This window comes from Tursiops truncatus, chromosome 19 (assembly GCF_011762595.2).
Source record: "Tursiops truncatus isolate mTurTru1 chromosome 19, mTurTru1.mat.Y, whole genome shotgun sequence".
Lineage (NCBI taxonomy): Eukaryota > Metazoa > Chordata > Mammalia > Artiodactyla > Delphinidae > Tursiops > Tursiops truncatus.
The window spans coordinates 46,337,679-46,355,652 of NC_047052.1; the positions used below are offsets into that span (position 1 = coordinate 46,337,679).

At 53.3% G+C, this 17,974-nt stretch overlaps 2 protein-coding genes across 5 annotated transcripts; both read right to left on the minus strand.

The window, feature by feature from the left end:
* Positions 1–3,171: 3,171 nt before the first annotated feature.
* Positions 3,172–6,066, minus strand: SERTAD1 (SERTA domain containing 1). Of its 2 annotated transcripts, none has more exons than XM_033844790.2 (2): positions 5,908–6,066; positions 3,172–4,228 (listed from the first exon to the last, which is right to left on the minus strand). In XM_033844790.2, the coding sequence occupies exon 2, from the start codon at positions 4,226–4,228 to the stop codon at positions 3,509–3,511; it is 720 nt and encodes a 239-aa protein (XP_033700681.1). In that variant the 5' UTR covers positions 5,908–6,066; the 3' UTR covers positions 3,172–3,508. The 2 variants fall into 2 exon arrangements, with proteins under 2 accessions (XP_033700681.1, XP_033700680.1); XM_033844789.2 differs by lacking the exon at positions 5,908–6,066 and adding an exon at positions 5,523–5,870.
* A 5,598-nt stretch (positions 6,067–11,664) lies between these two features.
* Positions 11,665–17,956, minus strand: SERTAD3 (SERTA domain containing 3). Of its 3 annotated transcripts, none has more exons than XM_033845985.2 (2): positions 16,132–17,956; positions 11,665–12,933 (listed from the first exon to the last, which is right to left on the minus strand). In XM_033845985.2, exon 2 carries the CDS (start codon positions 12,925–12,927, stop codon positions 12,331–12,333), a length of 597 nt encoding a protein of 198 aa, XP_033701876.1. In that variant the 5' UTR covers positions 12,928–12,933; positions 16,132–17,956; the 3' UTR covers positions 11,665–12,330. The 3 variants fall into 3 exon arrangements, with proteins under 3 accessions (XP_033701876.1, XP_033701878.1, XP_033701877.1); XM_033845987.2 differs by lacking the exon at positions 16,132–17,956 and adding an exon at positions 15,580–16,056; XM_033845986.2 differs by lacking the exon at positions 16,132–17,956 and adding an exon at positions 15,496–16,054.
* Positions 17,957–17,974: the final 18 nt, after the last annotated feature.

Genomic DNA, 17,974 nt, shown 5'->3' on the forward strand with positions numbered 1-17,974 from the left:
TCATTGACTGGACTTCCCTGGTGGCACAGAGGTTAAGAGTCTGCCTGCCAAGGCAGGGGACACGGGTTTGATCCCTGGTTCGGGAAGATCCCACATGCCACGGGGTAACTGAGCCCATGCGCCACAACTACTGAGCCTACGCGCCACAAATACTGAAGCCCACGTGCTCTAGGGCCCACGTGCCACAACTACTGAGACCATGTGCTGCAACTACCGAACGCTGTGTGCCTAGAGCCTGTGCTCCGCAACAAGAGAAGCCACCGCAATGAGGAGCCCGTGCACCTCAACGAAGAGTAGCTCCCGCTCACCACAACTAGAGAAAGCCCACGCGCAGCAACGAAGACCCAGTGCAGCCAAAATAATAATCATCATCGTTATCATTGACTAAGCATCGTTAGATCTCCACACTGGGACTGCAAACCGTAGGTGTCCAGTAAATGCTCATTGAATGAGTGAATGGGACAGGGGCAGAAGGTGAGCCTTGGACGGTACAGGGTTCAGACCCCGCCCCCGCAAGGACCGGGATACATTCTGAGGGGCCCAGAGCAGGGGAGAGATGTGGTCAGATCTGCCTTTTATATAGGGCCAGGCACACAGTAGGGTAGGTACCCATAAATTTTTGCTGAATGAGGGAAGGGAAGGAGGGGAGGGAGAAGGAGACCAAGGACAGCTCTCCCAGGTGCTGGAGGAAAGAAGTATATGTGTGTGATGGGGGTCCCTGTGAATGCCCATGGAGGGGAGCTGGCCTGGGGAGTGTCGTGGTGGGAGCACACAGAGGCTCTGTGAAAAGCAGCCCCAGCTCCAGGGCTGGTGGCTCCATTAGGAATGGTGTGGGCCCTGGAATCTGCTGGCCGAGGTAGCGTGGCCTCCTGGGGTTGAGCCTGAGGGCGGAGGGGCACACCAGAGCCAGGGAGCTGCACAATCGTCCAGGGGTCAGACATGGGGAGAGTAGGGCAGGTCTTCAGGCACAAGCTGTCATAAACCGAGGGCACCAGGGAGATGGGACCAGGGCTGATCTAGCCCATATGCTGCTTTTGTGCAAAAGGCACACCCCTTCCCCAAGGCACTTGACCTCCATCTGCTGAGAAACTGCCTTAATAAATATGTAAATGCATGGTGTGTGAGATAAATACGGAGCCTATGTGCAGTGCACAACCGGAGAAACTGTACACAGAGACTCTGCTGAGAGGGGAGCAACGCTTGCCAAACAGGCACAGGGGCAGATGGGACCATCGTTGACAGATGGGTAGGCTGCCTGCATCAATAGGTATCACAGGGACTTCCCTGGTGGCGCAAGTGGTTAAGAATCTGCCTGCCAATGCAGGGGACACTGGATAGAGCCCTGGTCCGGGAAGATCCCACATGCCACAGAACAACTAAGCCCGTGTGCCACCACTACCGAGCCTGCGCTCTAGAGCCCTCAAGCCACAACAACTGAGCCCTCAGTGCCACAACTACTGAAGCCCATGTGCCTAGAGCCAGTGCTCCGCAACAAGAGAAGCCACCGCAATGAGAAGCCTGCGCACCCCGATGACGAGTAGCCCCCTGTTCGCCGCAACTAGGGAAAGCCTATGTGCCGCAAGGAAGACCCGACACGCAGCCAAAAAAAAAAAAAAATAGAAGTAGGTATCACAGATTATCCCCCAGTTTGGCACCCAGAGACATCAGAAATAGGTCCTCAGGGTGTTGTAAACAGAACGCATTGCTGACCCCACGCTGGGGACTCCTTGACCACTGGGAATCTAAGGCAGTGGCAGGACAGACCCCCAGACTGGGCACCAGGGGGCATTGCTGCGCTCAGCCTAAACTCCCAAGGTCTGGGTCTGGGTTAAAACCGAGTTTGAGTCCCATGGCCTAGGGGCTGGAGTCACCAGGTGTTGGAGTCAGGCACCCGGAGGATCCTCAGCCTGGGCACCAGCTCCCTTTGGGCCATTTCCACTCCCCACCCGGGGCCATCCCATCCACTTCCAAAAATGGGCACGACTTCCTCCGCTCCTCCAGGAAGCTCCACTCTGCCCGCCCCTTCCAGGCCCGAGTGGCCGGCCGAAGCAGCCTGCCTCTCTCCCTCCCCTGTCCCCCCTCCCTTCCCAACCCCCCCGTTTCCACCCCAGCTTCAGCCTCCCTGAAGCTTCCGGCCAGAGTGGAGGCACCCGAGCCCCACGATTTTAGTGCCCCTTAGCCGGGGCTTCCCGCATTCGAAGTGCAGCCAGCCCCTCAGGTCACCGTCCGACCCTCTGCCCCTCCCCCCAACCCACCTCCACCCTCCCCAGATGCAGCTTTCATCGTGCCCCTCCCCCCCGTCCCGTACCCCGGGCGCTGCCCTGCCCCCACGGCCGCCAGGAAGGACGCTGCCTGGGTCCCTTGCCAGGCCTCTGAGTGTGCGGGCCCCTCCCAGCGGGGCCAGGAATGCGGCTGGACGGCGGGGGCGGCGCAGACACCCGGCGCTCAGGCCAACCCTATCACACAGGCTGTCAGGCAGGTGGCCCCAGCTAGAAGGAAAGCAGGATCGCCTGCCGTTCTGTCAAGCCACCACACCTGGTGACTTTATTTCGGAATCAGCTTCCAAGCTGCCTTATCCCTTGCCCAAAGAGAGACTTGAGACCCAGAGTGGATTTTATTTAAAACTTGCTGGAGGGTCCCTTTCTTTCAGCGTTTTTTTGGAGAGCTGGCTCTCAGTCAGCGCTCCAAGGACAGGATCCATCCAGCCTTTAGCTTTGTGCTTTTATTTCTGGCTCATTCTGAAAGCTCCCATCTGCCCCCACCCCAGCCCCCAAGACACACAGGTGGACTCCAGGCAAGGACTAGATTTCATTTTTAAATAGTGGCCCGGGGCTCCTCCTCCACCACCTTGTATACACACAGCCACATCAGGGAGACCTGGCTGAGTATATCCCAGGAGTAACAGAGGGCCAGTTACCAGACCTAACTGGTCTGCTTCTCAGAACAAAAAGCAGTAAACTTTGAAACCTATCTCCTCAAGTGATGACTTCTTGGAGCCTCAGTTTTCTCAACTATAAAATGGGGCTAATAACATGCCCATCTTGTGATGAGAATTAAATCAGTTAACACGTGTCAAGTGCTTAGAACTGTGCTGGGTGTCCACGGCTCAATAAATGTTAGAGGTTATTTTATCACCCTCGCCTTAGCCCAGAAATAAAGCAATACACAGACTTGAGACTTCCCACGACTGGCTTTAATTTCAAAAAAACTGGTTGGGGTCTTTTCCCACCTCAGGGAAAGAGTATACCAAGCTGTGCCTCCAGGGACTCAGCAGTGGGCCTGGTCCAGTCACATTCCAGCCACCAGGCCCTGTCATTTCATCACAAGGGCCAATTCCAGACTACCCCCATCAGCCAGAGACCAGAGGGCGGAGGTGAAGTTGCCCAGGACTGGATTCTTTCTCTCCAAAGCCCCTCTCTAGGGAAGCCAGCTGTGTCTTTCAAAGGAGAGTTGGTCCAGCCACCAGGCTCAGTTTGGACACCAGATCAACATCCCAGCTCTGGGGGAGTCAGCGCCCTGGCCCTGATGGCCGCTCCAGTGCCTGTGTGCCCACCAGCACGTCCATGAGGTAGTCCAGTTCGGCCTCATCCAGCTCTGGAGCTTCCTCCTTGCCTGGCCCATCCTCAGGGCTGGATTTGTGGCCCTCAGAGGCTGGTGCCCAAAGTTCACTGTCATACATGGATGTGTCAATGTCCTCAAACAGGCCCTCAAGCCCATCGTCCAGCAGACATCCAGTGGCTGGGCCGAGCAGGTCCAAGGCACCCAAGCTGGGTGGGGCTCCCCCAGTGGGGCGGCCTGGTGGCCCCTCATCTACCAGGGGCTGGGGAGCCTGGCTCAGGCCCTCAATATGGCTGAGGTCCTCCAGAAGGCTGGCCATGGAGGCTGAGAGGGCGGCATCAGAGCTGGCCAGCAGGTTGTCAGCTATGCCTGGGGCTGTAGGCGGGCTGGGCACAGGTGGCAGGGCAGCTGTGGGTGCCATGGACGCCTGAATTCGCCGCAGTGTGTTCACTACCAGCACCAGGTGCCGCAGGTCTGGTTCACTCTGCCGCAGGCTGTGGTGGAGCTTGAGCACCGAAAGGTCAAAGAGGGAACTGGAGGCCACGGCTGGGGGTGCCTGTGCCACTGCTGGGTGGCCAGGATCCAGCCACCAGGTGTCAACTGCCAGGGCTTCTTTCCCCTCCTCCTCCTCCTCCTCCCGCTTTCGCTTCAGGCCCTTGCTCAGCATCATCTGTGGGGAGGGAAGAGTCACTCAGTTATGGAAAGCCAATGTGAAGTTCGGACCACTGCTGTCCGTGTGATCTTGGGCAAATCACTTAACCTCTCTGAGCCTAGGCTTTCTTAGGGAAACTTTAAGACATGAATGATAATTGTATCTATTTCCTATAATTGTTTTAAGCAATAAATGAGATACAAAAAGCACTTAGAACAGTGCCTGGTACATAGCAATTACTCCTGTGAATAAGTACTATTAATAATAACTGTTAATATTTATTTCTTCGATGAACCATGTGAAATGTCCAATATTCAACCTTTTTTTTTTACCCACAAAAGCAATTGTTTCACATGGTTTAATCAAACATTTATTGTCTACTAATAGTATCAGACAATAAATAAATAGACAAATACAGGAAATGTACAGATGGTGCTAGGAAATACTAAAAGGTTCTGGAGAGTGGTCAAGGAAGGCTCCCCTGAGGAGGTGACAATTGAAATGAGTCCTCAAGTATGAGAAGGAATCAGCCATGGAAGAACCAGGGGGAAGGCATTCTGGGAATAAAGAACAACAAAGGCAAAGAAAGACCTAGAGGCTGGATGAGTTTGAACTGAAAAAAGACGCTGTGGTCAGTGCACAGAGAGAGAGGGGCTGGGGGTTGGGGCAGGGGGGTTCTGAGAGTAGGCAGAGGCAAGGAGCTTCGATTTTTATTATGAGTGTGGTGGGAAGTCATTGAATGGTTTTGAGCAGGGAGAGTGGTATTGTGGACTGATTAAGTTTCCAGAAGATCCCCTTGGCTGCTAAGAGGAAGGGGTAGGGGGATGGAGAGGGGCGAGGGGGCGGCGGGGAGGGTGGCCCTGAGATCCATTCGAAGGCTACTGCACTCTTTGGGGTCGGCAAAGATGATGACTTGCGAGTATAAGGCGGTAGTGGACATGGAAGGAAGTTGGTCGATTCAGGATTTATTTGGGAGACAGAGTGGACAGAGCCTGCCGGAAAATCCTGATGGGCACGGGGTTCACGGAGAGAAGTTTGAGGACCCACACTTTCCCCGGGGTGGGTGCCCCTGAGCCAACCTGCTTTTTTAAGCCAGGCAGCCTGCAGGGTACAGTACCCAGATCCTTGACCAGCAGAACTTTAAGAGTGACCCCTCACACTACTCAAAACTGGGTCCTCGCCTCCTTCCCAGCAGACCCGAGCATCCGGAACCGCAGGAATTCAGCCCCCACCCCCGACTCCGCCTCCCCAGTCCCGGCGCCCCCTAGCGGAACTAGGCCGGCTTTCCCCCGGGTATTCCGGTTCCCCATACCCCGGGACCCTTTACGCTGCCCCGCGGGACGCGGTCTTTTCTGCTTGCCACCCGGGACATAGCGTGCCTGGATCCCCGGAGAGCTGTTCTACCCTCTCGGCCTCCGCTCGCTTCCGGAAGGCAGTGGAGGCTACTCCTCCAGAAGCGGCGGCGGCGGGGGCGGGTGAGTCACGCAGCCGGAGCTAGGGAGCCGGCGCCTCCGCCCCCTTCCCGGGCTGCGGCGTGATTCACCCGGCCTGGCCGGGGCGGGCGGCACAGAGAGGCCCGTGCGTCTCGATCCCGGGCAGCCCTGGCGCGCACCTGCCGGACTCGGGTATCGAACCTGCCAAAGGACCCCGCGGCCAGTACCCCTTCTTTCCCAGGCCTCTTCCCTTCATTTACATACCCAGGTCACCAGCTGCCAATCAGAACGAAGAGGGTGCCACCCGCAGCCAATCAGGAAGCGGTGGCGGCAGCATCGCTCGCCCGGTCCCCTTCGGCAACCGGCGCCTGAGTTGTGAGACGCAGTTCTGACTCCGGCTCACGACTCCAGGCTACTGACTTCCCTTAGCTACCGCCCACTCCCGTGGCAACCCCGCCCTTCATCCAGGGATTGGTCCTAGACGGTGATGGGCGGAGCCTGTAGGGGGCAGGTTCGAAGAGGGAGGAAGTTGGCTTCAGGGCGCATGTCCGGGCAGCTGCGTGAGGTTGGGGGGGAAGGTAGGGTGGCTCTTTTCCCTGTGGGACAGTGGCGGGGTGCGGCTTTTGTCTCCTAAGGTGCGGACCCCTCACACCTGCCCACGCACCTGCCAAACCCAGTAACTGAGCTGCTTTCGCACCCAGCCCCAACAGGGGTCTACACTCTAGGCTAGCTAGGCCTGGGTTCAAATTCGGACTCACACTCACTCGGTGTGTGACCTTGGTCTCTGAGCCTACAAAATCTGTTAAATGGGGGTCGTCTTGCCTACCTGTTGAGAGTTAAGAAAATTAAAATAAGGTAGTACCTATAAGAGCACTATATCAGCAAATGCTGGGTAGTTGTATTCAATCCTGGTTACAGGCTGGAGTGGGAGGGTGGGGGTGGGATGCCACTGGAATCCCACCCTGGGCTCCATTCCCTAAGTAGCTGTTTGACTTTGGGCAAGTGCTTTAGTCCCTTAGGAGGGTCTCAGTTTCCTCACTTTTAAAGTGAGAGAAATAGCGTCTGGCTCAGAGGATTGTTTTGAGGATTAAATAAAACAATTCCTGCAAAATGCTCAGAGTGGTGTGTAACGTGTCCTTTTTTTCAGTAGTAATAGTTGTGGTAATAGCATAGGTGCTTAGTTCAAGTGAGACATTCAGGGTGGGGCGCAAGTAGGCAGGAGTTTAATACTTGTCAGATAAAACGACAATGGGACTTTACCTTCTTCAAGTAGCTCATTTGCTAACTCTTCCTATGGGAAGAACTGTTTGTGAATAAAACTCCTGACCAAAGTAAGATATCAAAAATGCTAACTAGGGCTTCCCTGGTGGCACAGTGGTTAAGAATCTGTCTGCCAATGCAGGGGACACGGGTTCGAGCCCTGGTCAGGGAATTAAGATCCTGCATGCTGTGGGGCACAGACAAATAAAAAAAAGAAAGTTTAATTATACAAGGAGATTAAAAAAAAAAAAACTCAGCTAAAGAGTACCTGCCACATAGGGTTTCTGCAAGAGTTGAATTCGCATGTACAAAATTAAACACAAACACAGTCAGACAAAAACAGAATATGGGACATCTACAGCACAACTGGGTTGTTCTACCAAAAATTCAATTTCAAGAAATCACAAGAAGGGATTGGTGGGGTTGAGGGGGAGGAAGTTTCAGAATAAAAGATACTATATAATTTATTTATTACAACCAAATAGGCATGTGAACCTGCATTAGATTCTGGTTTTGATTTGGGCGTAAAAACTTCTACAAAAGACCTTCTTGAGAAAACTGGGAAAATTTGAATATAGACTGAATATTAGATAATATTAGGGAATTCTTAATTCTCTTAGATGTGAAAAAGGATTGTGGTTTGTAGGCAAGTGTCCTTACTCTTAAGAGATGTCTGCTGAGCTATTAATTAGGGGTAGAATGTCAAAATGTCAGCAGTTTACTCTCCAATGGTTCAGCAAAAGAAAAAATGTACATACACATCTGCAGGTAAAGGAAACTTAAAATGTTGAAAATTAAATCTAGGTGGGAGGGTATTCAAGTGCTCAGAAGGCATACTTTTTTTTTTCTATCATTTCTCTGTGCTTGAAATTTTTCATAATAAAAAAAGTAAAATGCTAATCTGCTAGGCAAACTCACATAATTTCCCTCACAACCTATCTTTTTGGCCCGGGAAAAAGGAGACTCAGAGTCTCCAAGTGGGTCTTTCCAGGTCATAAAGGGAAGAAGTCTGAGTTTGATTAACGTGTGGTTTATTGAGCATCTACTATGTTGTGGGCACTGTTGTAGACAATGGGGCTACAGCTCTGGAATCGCCTCACAGAGCCTCTCTTCTTATGGATGAGGGGATGGATGGGGTGGAAAAAGAAATATGAAAACAAATAAATTGTGTGCCAGGCACTGTTCTAGGCACTGAATATATGGCAGTAAAATTATAAACAAAAATCCCTGATATGAGGAGGTGGACAATAATAAACTTAATAAAGCAATTACTTAGTATCTTAGAAGGTGACAAGGGAAATGGAAAAGCAGAGCAGGACGAGAGTAATGAAAGGGTGTGCTGTTTGGACAGGCAGCTGGTGGTGGCGGAGGGGTCTCTGAAGAGGTGACATCGAGTGGAGACTTGATGAAGTGGGAGAGGTAGTAAAGCTGTGGAAGAAGAGTGTTCCAGCCAGAGGAAAGGGCCACTGCAAAGGCCCTGGGCTGAGAGGTGCTGTTTCTGCTGCCAGGGAAGAGGTCAGAGAAGTTTTCAGGCCCTTTAGAGCAGGGGTCCCCAACTTACAGGCCGCGGACCGGTACCGGTCCCCCGCCTGTTAGGGACCAGGCCGCACAGCAGGAGGTGAGTGGCGGGAGGGCGAAGCTTCATCTGCCGCTGCCCATCGCTCCCCATCGCTCGCCTGAACCATCCCTACACACACAAACGTCTGTGGAAAAATTGTCTTCCACGAAACCGGTCCCTGGTGCCAAAAAGGTTGGGGACCGCTGCTGAGAGCACTCTTTGGACCTTTGTTTTTCATTCTGAGAAGACCCTGGAAGATGAATAAATGAGGAAGATACTTTCTGCTTCTGTTCAGTGACTTGGAGAATACAAATAGGACGGGGTAATAGAGAGGCCGGGAGAGCGGTGCCTGTAGCCAGGGTGGTCCGGGAGAGTCTCCCAGAGGAGGTGACATTGGAGCTGAGACCAGAAAGTGGAAAAGGAGCCAGGAATTCAAAGGGCTGGGGGAAGGGAAAAGGAGAGAGCCCGGGCCTTGGGAAATGAAACCAGAAGCGAAGCCACTGGCCAGGCAGCCCTGGGGCGGAGCCTCCGCCAGCTGGGGAGGAGGGAGGGGGGTTCGGGGGAGCGCCCCGCCCCCCGCCGGCCGCCCCACCTGGCCCCTGGGGAGAGAGGAGGCGCCGGCGGGGCTCCCGGGCATCCAGCTCGGGGCGGAGAGTGGGCAGGTGGGAGGGATCGAGGCCCATCCCCCACCGCGGGGCCGGCGGGGAGGGCAGCTTGCGGAACGCGGACTCTGCCCTCAGGGACCCGTTTCCCTCTGCAGGGCCAGCCTTTCCACTTACCTTGCCAGTTTCTTGACGACTGGAGCTGGGCCTCTCTGCGCCTCAGTGTGATGATCTGGAAAGTTGGGGTGCTCCCCATTCTGGACTCACTGTGGTCCTAACAAGCTCCATGATTCCTCTTCACTCCTGTATCTTTAGGGCAAAGAGAGTCCATGTAAAAGTGAGTCAGATCTCCTTCCTCCACTGCTCAATGCCATCCCATGCCTTCCATCTCACTCAGGGTTCAGGGTAAAGCTCAAATGCTCCCTACGGGACTCCCACAAGACTCTACACGATTTGCCCCCCTCAACTCTTTCTCATCTCATCTCCTAGTACTCTCCCCCTTGTTCCCTCTACTCCAGCCACACAGACCTCCAAATGGTCCTTCAAACACTCCACTCATGCTCTGACCACAGGGCCTTTGCACTGTGTTCCTGCCACAAGGATTGTTTCCCCACAGATTCACATGGCTCCCTTCTCACCTCCTTCAGGTCTTTCTCAAATGTCATCCTGTCAGTGAGGCCTTCTCTTGCCATCCCATCTAAATAGCAACACCCCCATCACTCTCCTGCTCTTTCTCCACAGCAGTTATCACCCCTGGACAGACTAGACAGACTACATTTTACTGTTCATTTCAGTAAACACTCAGCTGTCTCCCACTATGATGCTTTATGAGAGCGGGAACTCTGCTTTGTTCAAGTGCCTGCAAGAGTGCCAGGTCCACAGTAGGCACTCAGTAAACTTGAGCAATTATTGGAATACTTGGTGTGCATCAGACGCCCTCTTACACACTTGGCATGATCGCTCAGTGAGGTAGGTGTTACTCCAGGTCTTGAGGGTGGGACATGGTGTGTTTGAAGAACAGCAGAGAATGGTGTGGGGGAGATGAGTTGAGGGAGGTGGGAAGGAGGCTTGGCCATTGCAAAGTTGGGAGTTCGCCTTCTCAACAACAACAACAACAACAACAAAAATTTGAGTGCTTGTCTGTGCCGAGCATAGTTCTATGCACTACAGCATGACCCCTCTCTCTGAGAGATTTCTCCAACAGACCAGGAGCCTAAGCATAAAGAGGTCATAAATAACTTGAGATCGGATAGGTGCTACTAAGAAAATCAAACAATGGGAAGTGGGCTGGGTTGGGGGTGCACCTGGTCATGTTGAACTAGGAAGGGCAGGGAAGACCTCTCTGAGAAGGGGACATTTAGACTGGTGAAACTATGGAGGAAGTGTCCTCTGCGCTGTTAACAGCAAGTGCAAAAGCCCTGGGGCCAACAGGAGTTGCGTGAGGGAGGGGAGAATGGGAGATTAAACTGGCGAAGTAAGAAGCAAGATAGGCCTTGCAGGGGTTGGGATTTTATTCTGAGTGTGAGAAGTCACCGAAAGTTTTAACTAGGAGTTAGACACGATCCACTGGGCATCCACATCTCAATGTGGACCCCATGTACCTTCTTGAGATCCCTTGACCACCTCCTCTTTCTCCGGCTTGGCACCCACCTGTTAGTTACCCAGCTGTTTTCAGACTTAGATGCAATGCCCCTCTCAGGGTGAGAATCTGGCTCTGAGCCAGAAAACAAAGGCAAAATCCCCCTCCATTCCCTTTGTGTTACACCCAGGTGCGGCTTCTCCTTGCAACCCTTCTAGAAAAGTCCCTAAGTGCTGTGTAACCTTACCTGCTGCCATGTCTTCAAAGGTCTTTGTGGAGGCCTAGCCAATATATCTTTCTTTTGGCTGCACCCCTTGCATTGGAAGCATGGAGTCTTAACCACTGGACCGCCAGGGAAGTCCCTGCAGCAGTGTATCTCAACACATCTTCCCTGGCCTCCCGTTTTTTCCCTTCACTCTCACCAGCCTGGGCTTGCCCCTCCTAAATAAATCATTAGAACCATTAACTTTACTCTGCTTCCTAGCCAACAGTTCTCTAGAAAGATCTGCTGTTAGTACTGGGGGTCTTTGGGCATTTTCTTTCTCCTCTGGGCCTCAACAGCACATTTCATACAATGAAAGGGCTGACTTTTACGTGCCAGAGGGCTCTATCATTTGACATGTAATTCATGTGACCCAGTTTCTCTCTCCTGTGTCCACCCATGTGTCTGGGGAATCTAAATCTACAAAGAAGCAACAAATACAATTGTTAAGAAGGCTCTGGAGGTAGACTGAATTTGAGTTCTAGCTCCTTGGTCCTCAGTCTTCCTGGCTGTGTGACCCTGAGAAGTGACTTGGCCTCTCTGAATCTCAAGCTCCTCCTATTTCTGTATAATCATGAGGATTAGATGACTTAATTCAAATAAAGTAGGTAGAACAGTGCTCTTAAAAAGCGTTCAATAAATGTTATGCTTAATAATATACCTGCCCCACCTTTGACAGGGAAGGGGTACAGGAGTCTAGGGAAATTACCAGGTCCCTCCCACTGACCCACTGAAGTTTAGAAACTTTAGGCAACACCACTCCTTCCAAAGTACTTTTATTTAAAAAAAAAAAAAAATCATTACAAACAATCAAAAAACAAAAACAGAAACAAAAAACCACCACAAAACCCGCCTTTCTTTTAAATAATGTGGCATGGAGCAGTTTGGTTTCCACCCTATTGCACGTGGTCCGGCCTGGTCATGAATCAGGAGGCTGCTTGGATTGCGGTCCTGTGAAGGAGGTGGGGTTCAGCCTGTGGGGAGGAGGCCTGCCCCTCCCACTACCTGGAGGTGCAAGAGGCAGAGGCTGGGTTTCCATAGCAATCGGGCGCACATCCCTGTCATCCTTTGACAGGCCCAAACTATCTTCCCTGAGGCCCCAGTGGACACAAGGGGAGTAGGAACTGGAGGGAAAGGCAGAAGAAATGTGGAAGTGGGAAACCAGACTCCCAGAAACAGAGTCTCATTAAGGCATTTGGAACAGATAAATTAATTCAGGAAGACCCACCTTCACAGAAGGTTGCGATAACCAGACACACACATACATGCGAGACAATTTGGAACCCTGAAATGGGAGGAGGCCACAGCCACTGCTTAGGGCCCCCATCAAAACATACACACACACACACACACACACACACACACAGTTGCATCCAGGGATTCAGCCCACCAAGGCTGCGATGAGGAAGCCCCCCCCATCAAAGTTTTAGGATCCCAGAATGATTTCCATGATGTGATCTAGTTCATTCCACTCCCAGGACCCTGGGGCACAGAAAAGGTTGTGAGGAGGCTCTGGTGGGGCCAGTGAAGGCTCCTTCTCCACTGCAGATGTGTCAATGTCCAGGAAGAAGTCATCCAGGCCAGAGTCCCCCAGGTACCGGGAGCTCAGAGCTTCTAAGAAGACTGGATCGGGCTGGGGCAGCACTTCATTCTGAGGGCCTGGGGGAGCCACTGGATTCTGAGGGGGCTCGGTCTCATCCATGGAGGTCTCCAGCTCCCTGAGAATAGAGCCGATGGTGGCCGACAGGGAGAAGTCCTCCTCGCCCAGGAAGAGGGGCTCTGGGGGCAGGGCAGGTGCAGGAGTCAGGCAAAGCGCAGCTTGGAGCTGCTGGAGGGTGTTGTGGATGAGGACATGCCTGCGAAGGCTGGGTGCTCGGGGGCCCAGGCTTCGCTGGACTTTGTCTAGGGAGATACGGAGCAGGGCTTGCTGGTAGCTCCGCAGGCCTGCTGGACCCCAGTCCCACTTCTCATCCTCCTCTTCCTCCTCCAGATCTGAGTGTTTCCTCTTCAAGCCTCCTACCATGATGCCCTGTGGAGAGAAGAGGGGCAAGTTAGACACACCAGGCTAGTTCAAACCCTGAATCTCCTGTATGGTTGCTGTTGATTTGTAATGATCCAAACTTCAGTTTCTGCATCTATAAAATGGAGAGAGCATGAATCCCACAAGGCTAAGGAGGAGAGTAAATGTATATGATTAAGAAAACAAGATCTGGAACTTCCCTCGTGGCACAGTGGTTAAGAATCCACCTGCCAATGCAGGGGACACGGGTTCGAGCCCTGGTCCAGGAAGATCCCACATGCCGTGGAGCAACTAAGCCCGTGCGTCACAACTACTGAGCCTGCGTGCCACAGCTAATGAAGCCCATGGGCCCGGAGCCTGTGCTCCGCAACAAGAGAAGCCACAGCAATGAGAAACATGTACCACAACGAAGAGTAGCCCCCGCTTGTCACAACTAGAGAAAGCCTGCGCACAGCAACGAAGACTCAACGCAGCCAAAAATAAATAATTTAAAAAAAGAAAAGAAAAGAAAACAAGATCTGGGGGGCTTCCCTGGCGGTCCAGTAGTTAAGACTTCGCCTTCCAATGCAGGGGGTGCAGGTTTGGTCCCTGGTTGGGGAGCTAAGACCCCACATGCCTCGCGGCCAAAAAAAGAAAATAAAAAAAGAAAACCATAAAACAGAAGCAATATTGTAACAAATTCAGTAAGGACTTTAAAAATGATCCACATAGGACTTCCCTGGTGGCGCAGTGGTTGAGAGTCCGCCTGTCGATGCAGGGGACACGGGTTCGTGCCCCGGTCCGGGAAGATCCCACATGCCGCGGCGCGGCTGGGCCTGCGAGCCATGGCCGCTGAGCCTGCGCGTCCGTAGCCTGTGCTCCGCAACGGGAGAGGCCACAGCAGTGAGAGGCCCGCGTACCGCAAAAAAAAAAAAAAAAAAAAAATCCACATTAAAAAAGAAAAAAGAAAGAAAACAAGATCTGGACTTAAACAGCTGGGTTTGAATCCCACTTACTTGCCCATGTGGGCTCAAATAGTGAATTTACCGCCTTGAGACTCAACTTCCTCATCTGCAAGATGAGGATACTAACTCAAGTCCCCCTAAATCTTAAAGCTGTTCTTTCCACAATACCCTTCTTCAAATGTGACATACACAAGACAGGGGTTGAGTACAGAGACCTGGCCTCAAAGCAGAAAATCCTGGGTTTGAATTCTTCCTTTCACACTGCTCAGCTGTGTGATCTCGGGAAGTAATGTGACATTACACACTTAATGAACAAGAGTTAGTTGCCATTTATTCATTCGATATGTTGAGTGCCTACTATATTCCAACCACCTGGAGCCCTGTAAGGGCACCTATCTATGGACACTCTTCTTTCACAGGTAAGATGTTTCTCTGTCCATGCCCTCTCGCTAACTGACTTGGAAGCGCGCCCAATGACAGTGAAGGAGTCTCCCTCAGGCCCTCGCGGGTGCCTTCAGATTATCCCAGCGCTCGCCCCGCAGGAAAACTTGCTAGAACTCGACTCAAGCCAAGCCCCGCCCCTATCGGCCCATCCAACCAGACGTCGGCCCTCTACAGGCCCCGCCCCTCTACGGAGTCTCCTTTCAGCATTCAGACACGCCCCAATTTGGCCCAGAGGCTTCTGGGAAATGTGGGCCAATAGCCACCAGGTACACGCACTGACGTTGAGCACGCACTACAATTCCCGGAGGGCTCCGCACGCCGCAGGGACTAACCTTCCCCGCCCTCCCCCAAGGCATGCGCAGAGGGGCCCGCAGTACGTGGGGGAAGGGAACCCGGACGTCCAGCGGCCGGGCGCCTGCCGAGCCCCGCCCTCCACCGCCTCCAGGGCGGAGGGTCTGAGCTCCAAGCCCGGAACACCCCTCCCCCACTCCAGACTCGGGCTGTGAAACTGCTTTTCTTCGGACCGCAGAAGGTCCTGGATTTTCCCCTCAAACTGCCCTCGGGTTCAGAGACCCAGACCCCAACATAATTCTCAAAGATTTACAAGTGCTCTAGGACGCACTCCGTTCGGGACACTAGGTATCTCAATTTTGAGACCTTCCCCCGTCAACTTCCCCTGTTCTCCCGTCTTTCAAACGCTTCTCGACTTCACCTCCAGTCTCCCCCTCTGGCTCCAATACCTGACAGGGAACTCTCCCCAGCACCCCCTCTCCGACACGGCGTCTTGGAGACCAAGAGTCCTTGCCCCTAGTTCTCGCGCTTCTCCAAATGCCTGGGATCCCAGCCCAACCCCTCACACCTTTTCCTGAACACTAGAACCCCGAATTCAACCCGTCCCGGAGGCCCGAATTGTCCTAATCTTCAGATTTCCTACCCCAAAAGTTCCTTCTCTAGTTTTCTTGCTTCTCCAAACACCCCATGTCCCAGCTTCAAACTCCCTTCACTTGAAGATCCTGCCCCCAAAACTTCGCCTTCCGTCCAGGATCTCGAAACTCCGGTCCCTAACCCTCCCCTTAATCTGTGCCCCCTACTCCCGCCAGTACCCCGCCTCCGCAACTCTCGGAGGCGCGCCTCCTCCTCTCCCAACCCAAGGCTGATCCCAAGCCAGGCAGCCACACCTCACCTCCGCTACCAGGTTCGCAATGACCACCTCCGGGAACGCCCGCAGCTTTGCGACCCTCCAGTGCTGGGTAGGGCCCTCGCTCACCTCCCCGGGGACTCTCAGTCTGGCCTCAGGCCCACCCAGCTCAGCCCGGGAGCCAAGCCGCGAGCCACGATTGGCTGGAGTGCTGCTCGCCGCCAGGCCCGGATTAGTTGGGCGGGGCCCCCAGGCCGTCGCCGGGAGACGCCCCACCGGTCCTCCCCTCCCTTGCTCCGCGGACCATTTAAAGGATTGCAACTCGCTGGGAGGCGGGGCCACGTCTCTAGAGTGGAGGGTATATCAACGCTGTTTCTTTCAACTCAGTTACTATCCTTGCTTGGAGATCGTCATTATTGCTCTGTACGATCTCTTTATACCAGCTTGGACCACGTCGCGGAGTAAGAGTGGCTCGCACTCCCCACTCCCACTCGTCTTCCGGAAGGGCGGGTCTAAGCCTCTCGCTGAGGCCGCGCCCCCTGGGTTCCGAGGGCGGACGCTGCGGGGCGGAGGAGGATGACGCATTGAAGACCAGCCAATAGTTTGGCGTGGCCTATGTTGCCTGGGCGATCGCAACCCCGCCCCTTCACCGCCCCTGTCCTTCTGCCCCCCACACTTTACCCCGCGGCCTTCTTCTTATAAGGACTTTTCCGCAGCGTGTCCTCTGGTGGTGTCTCATACGTCCTCCTGACGCCCCATCCTTCCTCTCTCAGGATGGCAACCCCTGCTGCTGGAAACTGGTTCATGGCTCCCCACTGTCCTGGGGACAAAGTCCAAATTCATATTTTTGCCTCAAAGCCCTTCAGGTCTGGCCTGATACACACGCCTCCTTGATCCCAGCAATCCTGCCACACCGATTGACTTTCAGGTTTTCTAAAATGGCTTCAAGTGCTCTCCACCATCATGAACACAAGAGATTCTGTTTTCCTTCTTGCCTTATCCCCAGTGTTTACAACAATCTCAGGTACATAAGTTCTCAAAAATGAGAAAAATAAAAGGCCTCTGGATCTTTAAATTTGCTTCCCCATCCTGAAAATACACCCTCAATTCCCAGAACCCAGAATTCTCATCAGAACTCATCTCAAAAGGATTCCTCCTCTCAGAAGCCCTCCCTGAGCCTCCAGGATGAGTTAGGACCCATTCTGACTCCCATGGTGTCCTGTGCTTCCTCTCTCTTGGCCTTGACTCCTCTGCCCCTGCCTCCCCCATCTTGGCCCTGGGCTGTCTCTGGACTGTGGGCCTCCTGAGGATATGGATCAAGGTTATCTCAGTCACCCACTGCTTGGTCCACAGCATCACCTAGCACAGGGTTGGACACAAAGCAAGCACTCAGTGAAAGTTTGTTAAATGCCCAGACAATGTGACAGAAAGAAATAAAGAGGGAAGAAATAAAACAGTGCTAGTGCCCTGAAAGCCTGAACCAGCATTGCCTCACCTCCACAACAAGTTGTCACCAAGGGGCATAGGAGGCAGTTTTCTCCAGGCCACCCCTGGGAAGGAAGGTTTAAGGCTCCTCAGACCAGTTCTCATCGGTTGGAATGTGTTAACCAAGTCATCCAGCTGTTTGCAGAAGCAGTACATGATTGGAATGGATTTGGGGGGGCGGGGGGGTATGGAGGGGAGAGAGCACTGGCTTGCTCAGGCCTGGGAAAGGTGTTTCTAGGGAACAAAGGTAAATTCCAAAGAGGGACATGATAAGGAGGGGGCAATTCTTCCCCTTCCCCCTCTCAGACTTGCTCCTCCAGGGTTTCCTTCTCAGGGTGGCCCCCGTAAAACCCCATCTCCAGGATATAGCCCTAGGCTTCCTTCTGGATGCCTCCCTCCCTGCCCCTCCCCAACGAACTGTCCACTCAGGCTCCCTCCCGCCCACTCTCCCTTCTCTGCCTCTGGGAACCCCCTGGGTTCCCAGCCTCCACTCTTTCATCCTCTGACCCACCTTCACACAGTAGCCAAGGGAAGCTTTACAAAACACAAACCTGACTGTCCCCTCCCCACCTCTCCCTTGCTCCACTCCTTGCATAACACCTTAGACTAAAGCTTAAACTTTCTACAATGACCCTGGACAGTTTAGCATCCTTCGAACAGCCTCTGGGGGCTGATTGCTTCTCTCCTCTGAGCAAAGTGTTATTAACCGTAGGGGATAGATTTTAGTTCTTCAAAGGGGCTATGTGCTCTCCAGCCTCCTGGCCTTTGCTCACGTGGTATCTTCTGCCCAGATTGCTATCATTCCTTAGAACCTTCTCCTGGCTCATTCTCACCAATCGAGGTTTCAGGTGGGACATACCCTCTTCCATAGAACCCTGTTCACTCCTCAAGCTGGGTCCCTCAGCCCTCTGTACTTCCTCTATCAGAGTCCTGGCCACTCTGTGTTGTCACTGACAGAGGCAGGGCTGTCTTCCCCACTGGACTGTGAGATCTGTGAAGGCAGGGTCACCGCTGGGTCCTCACAGCCACCACTGGGTCC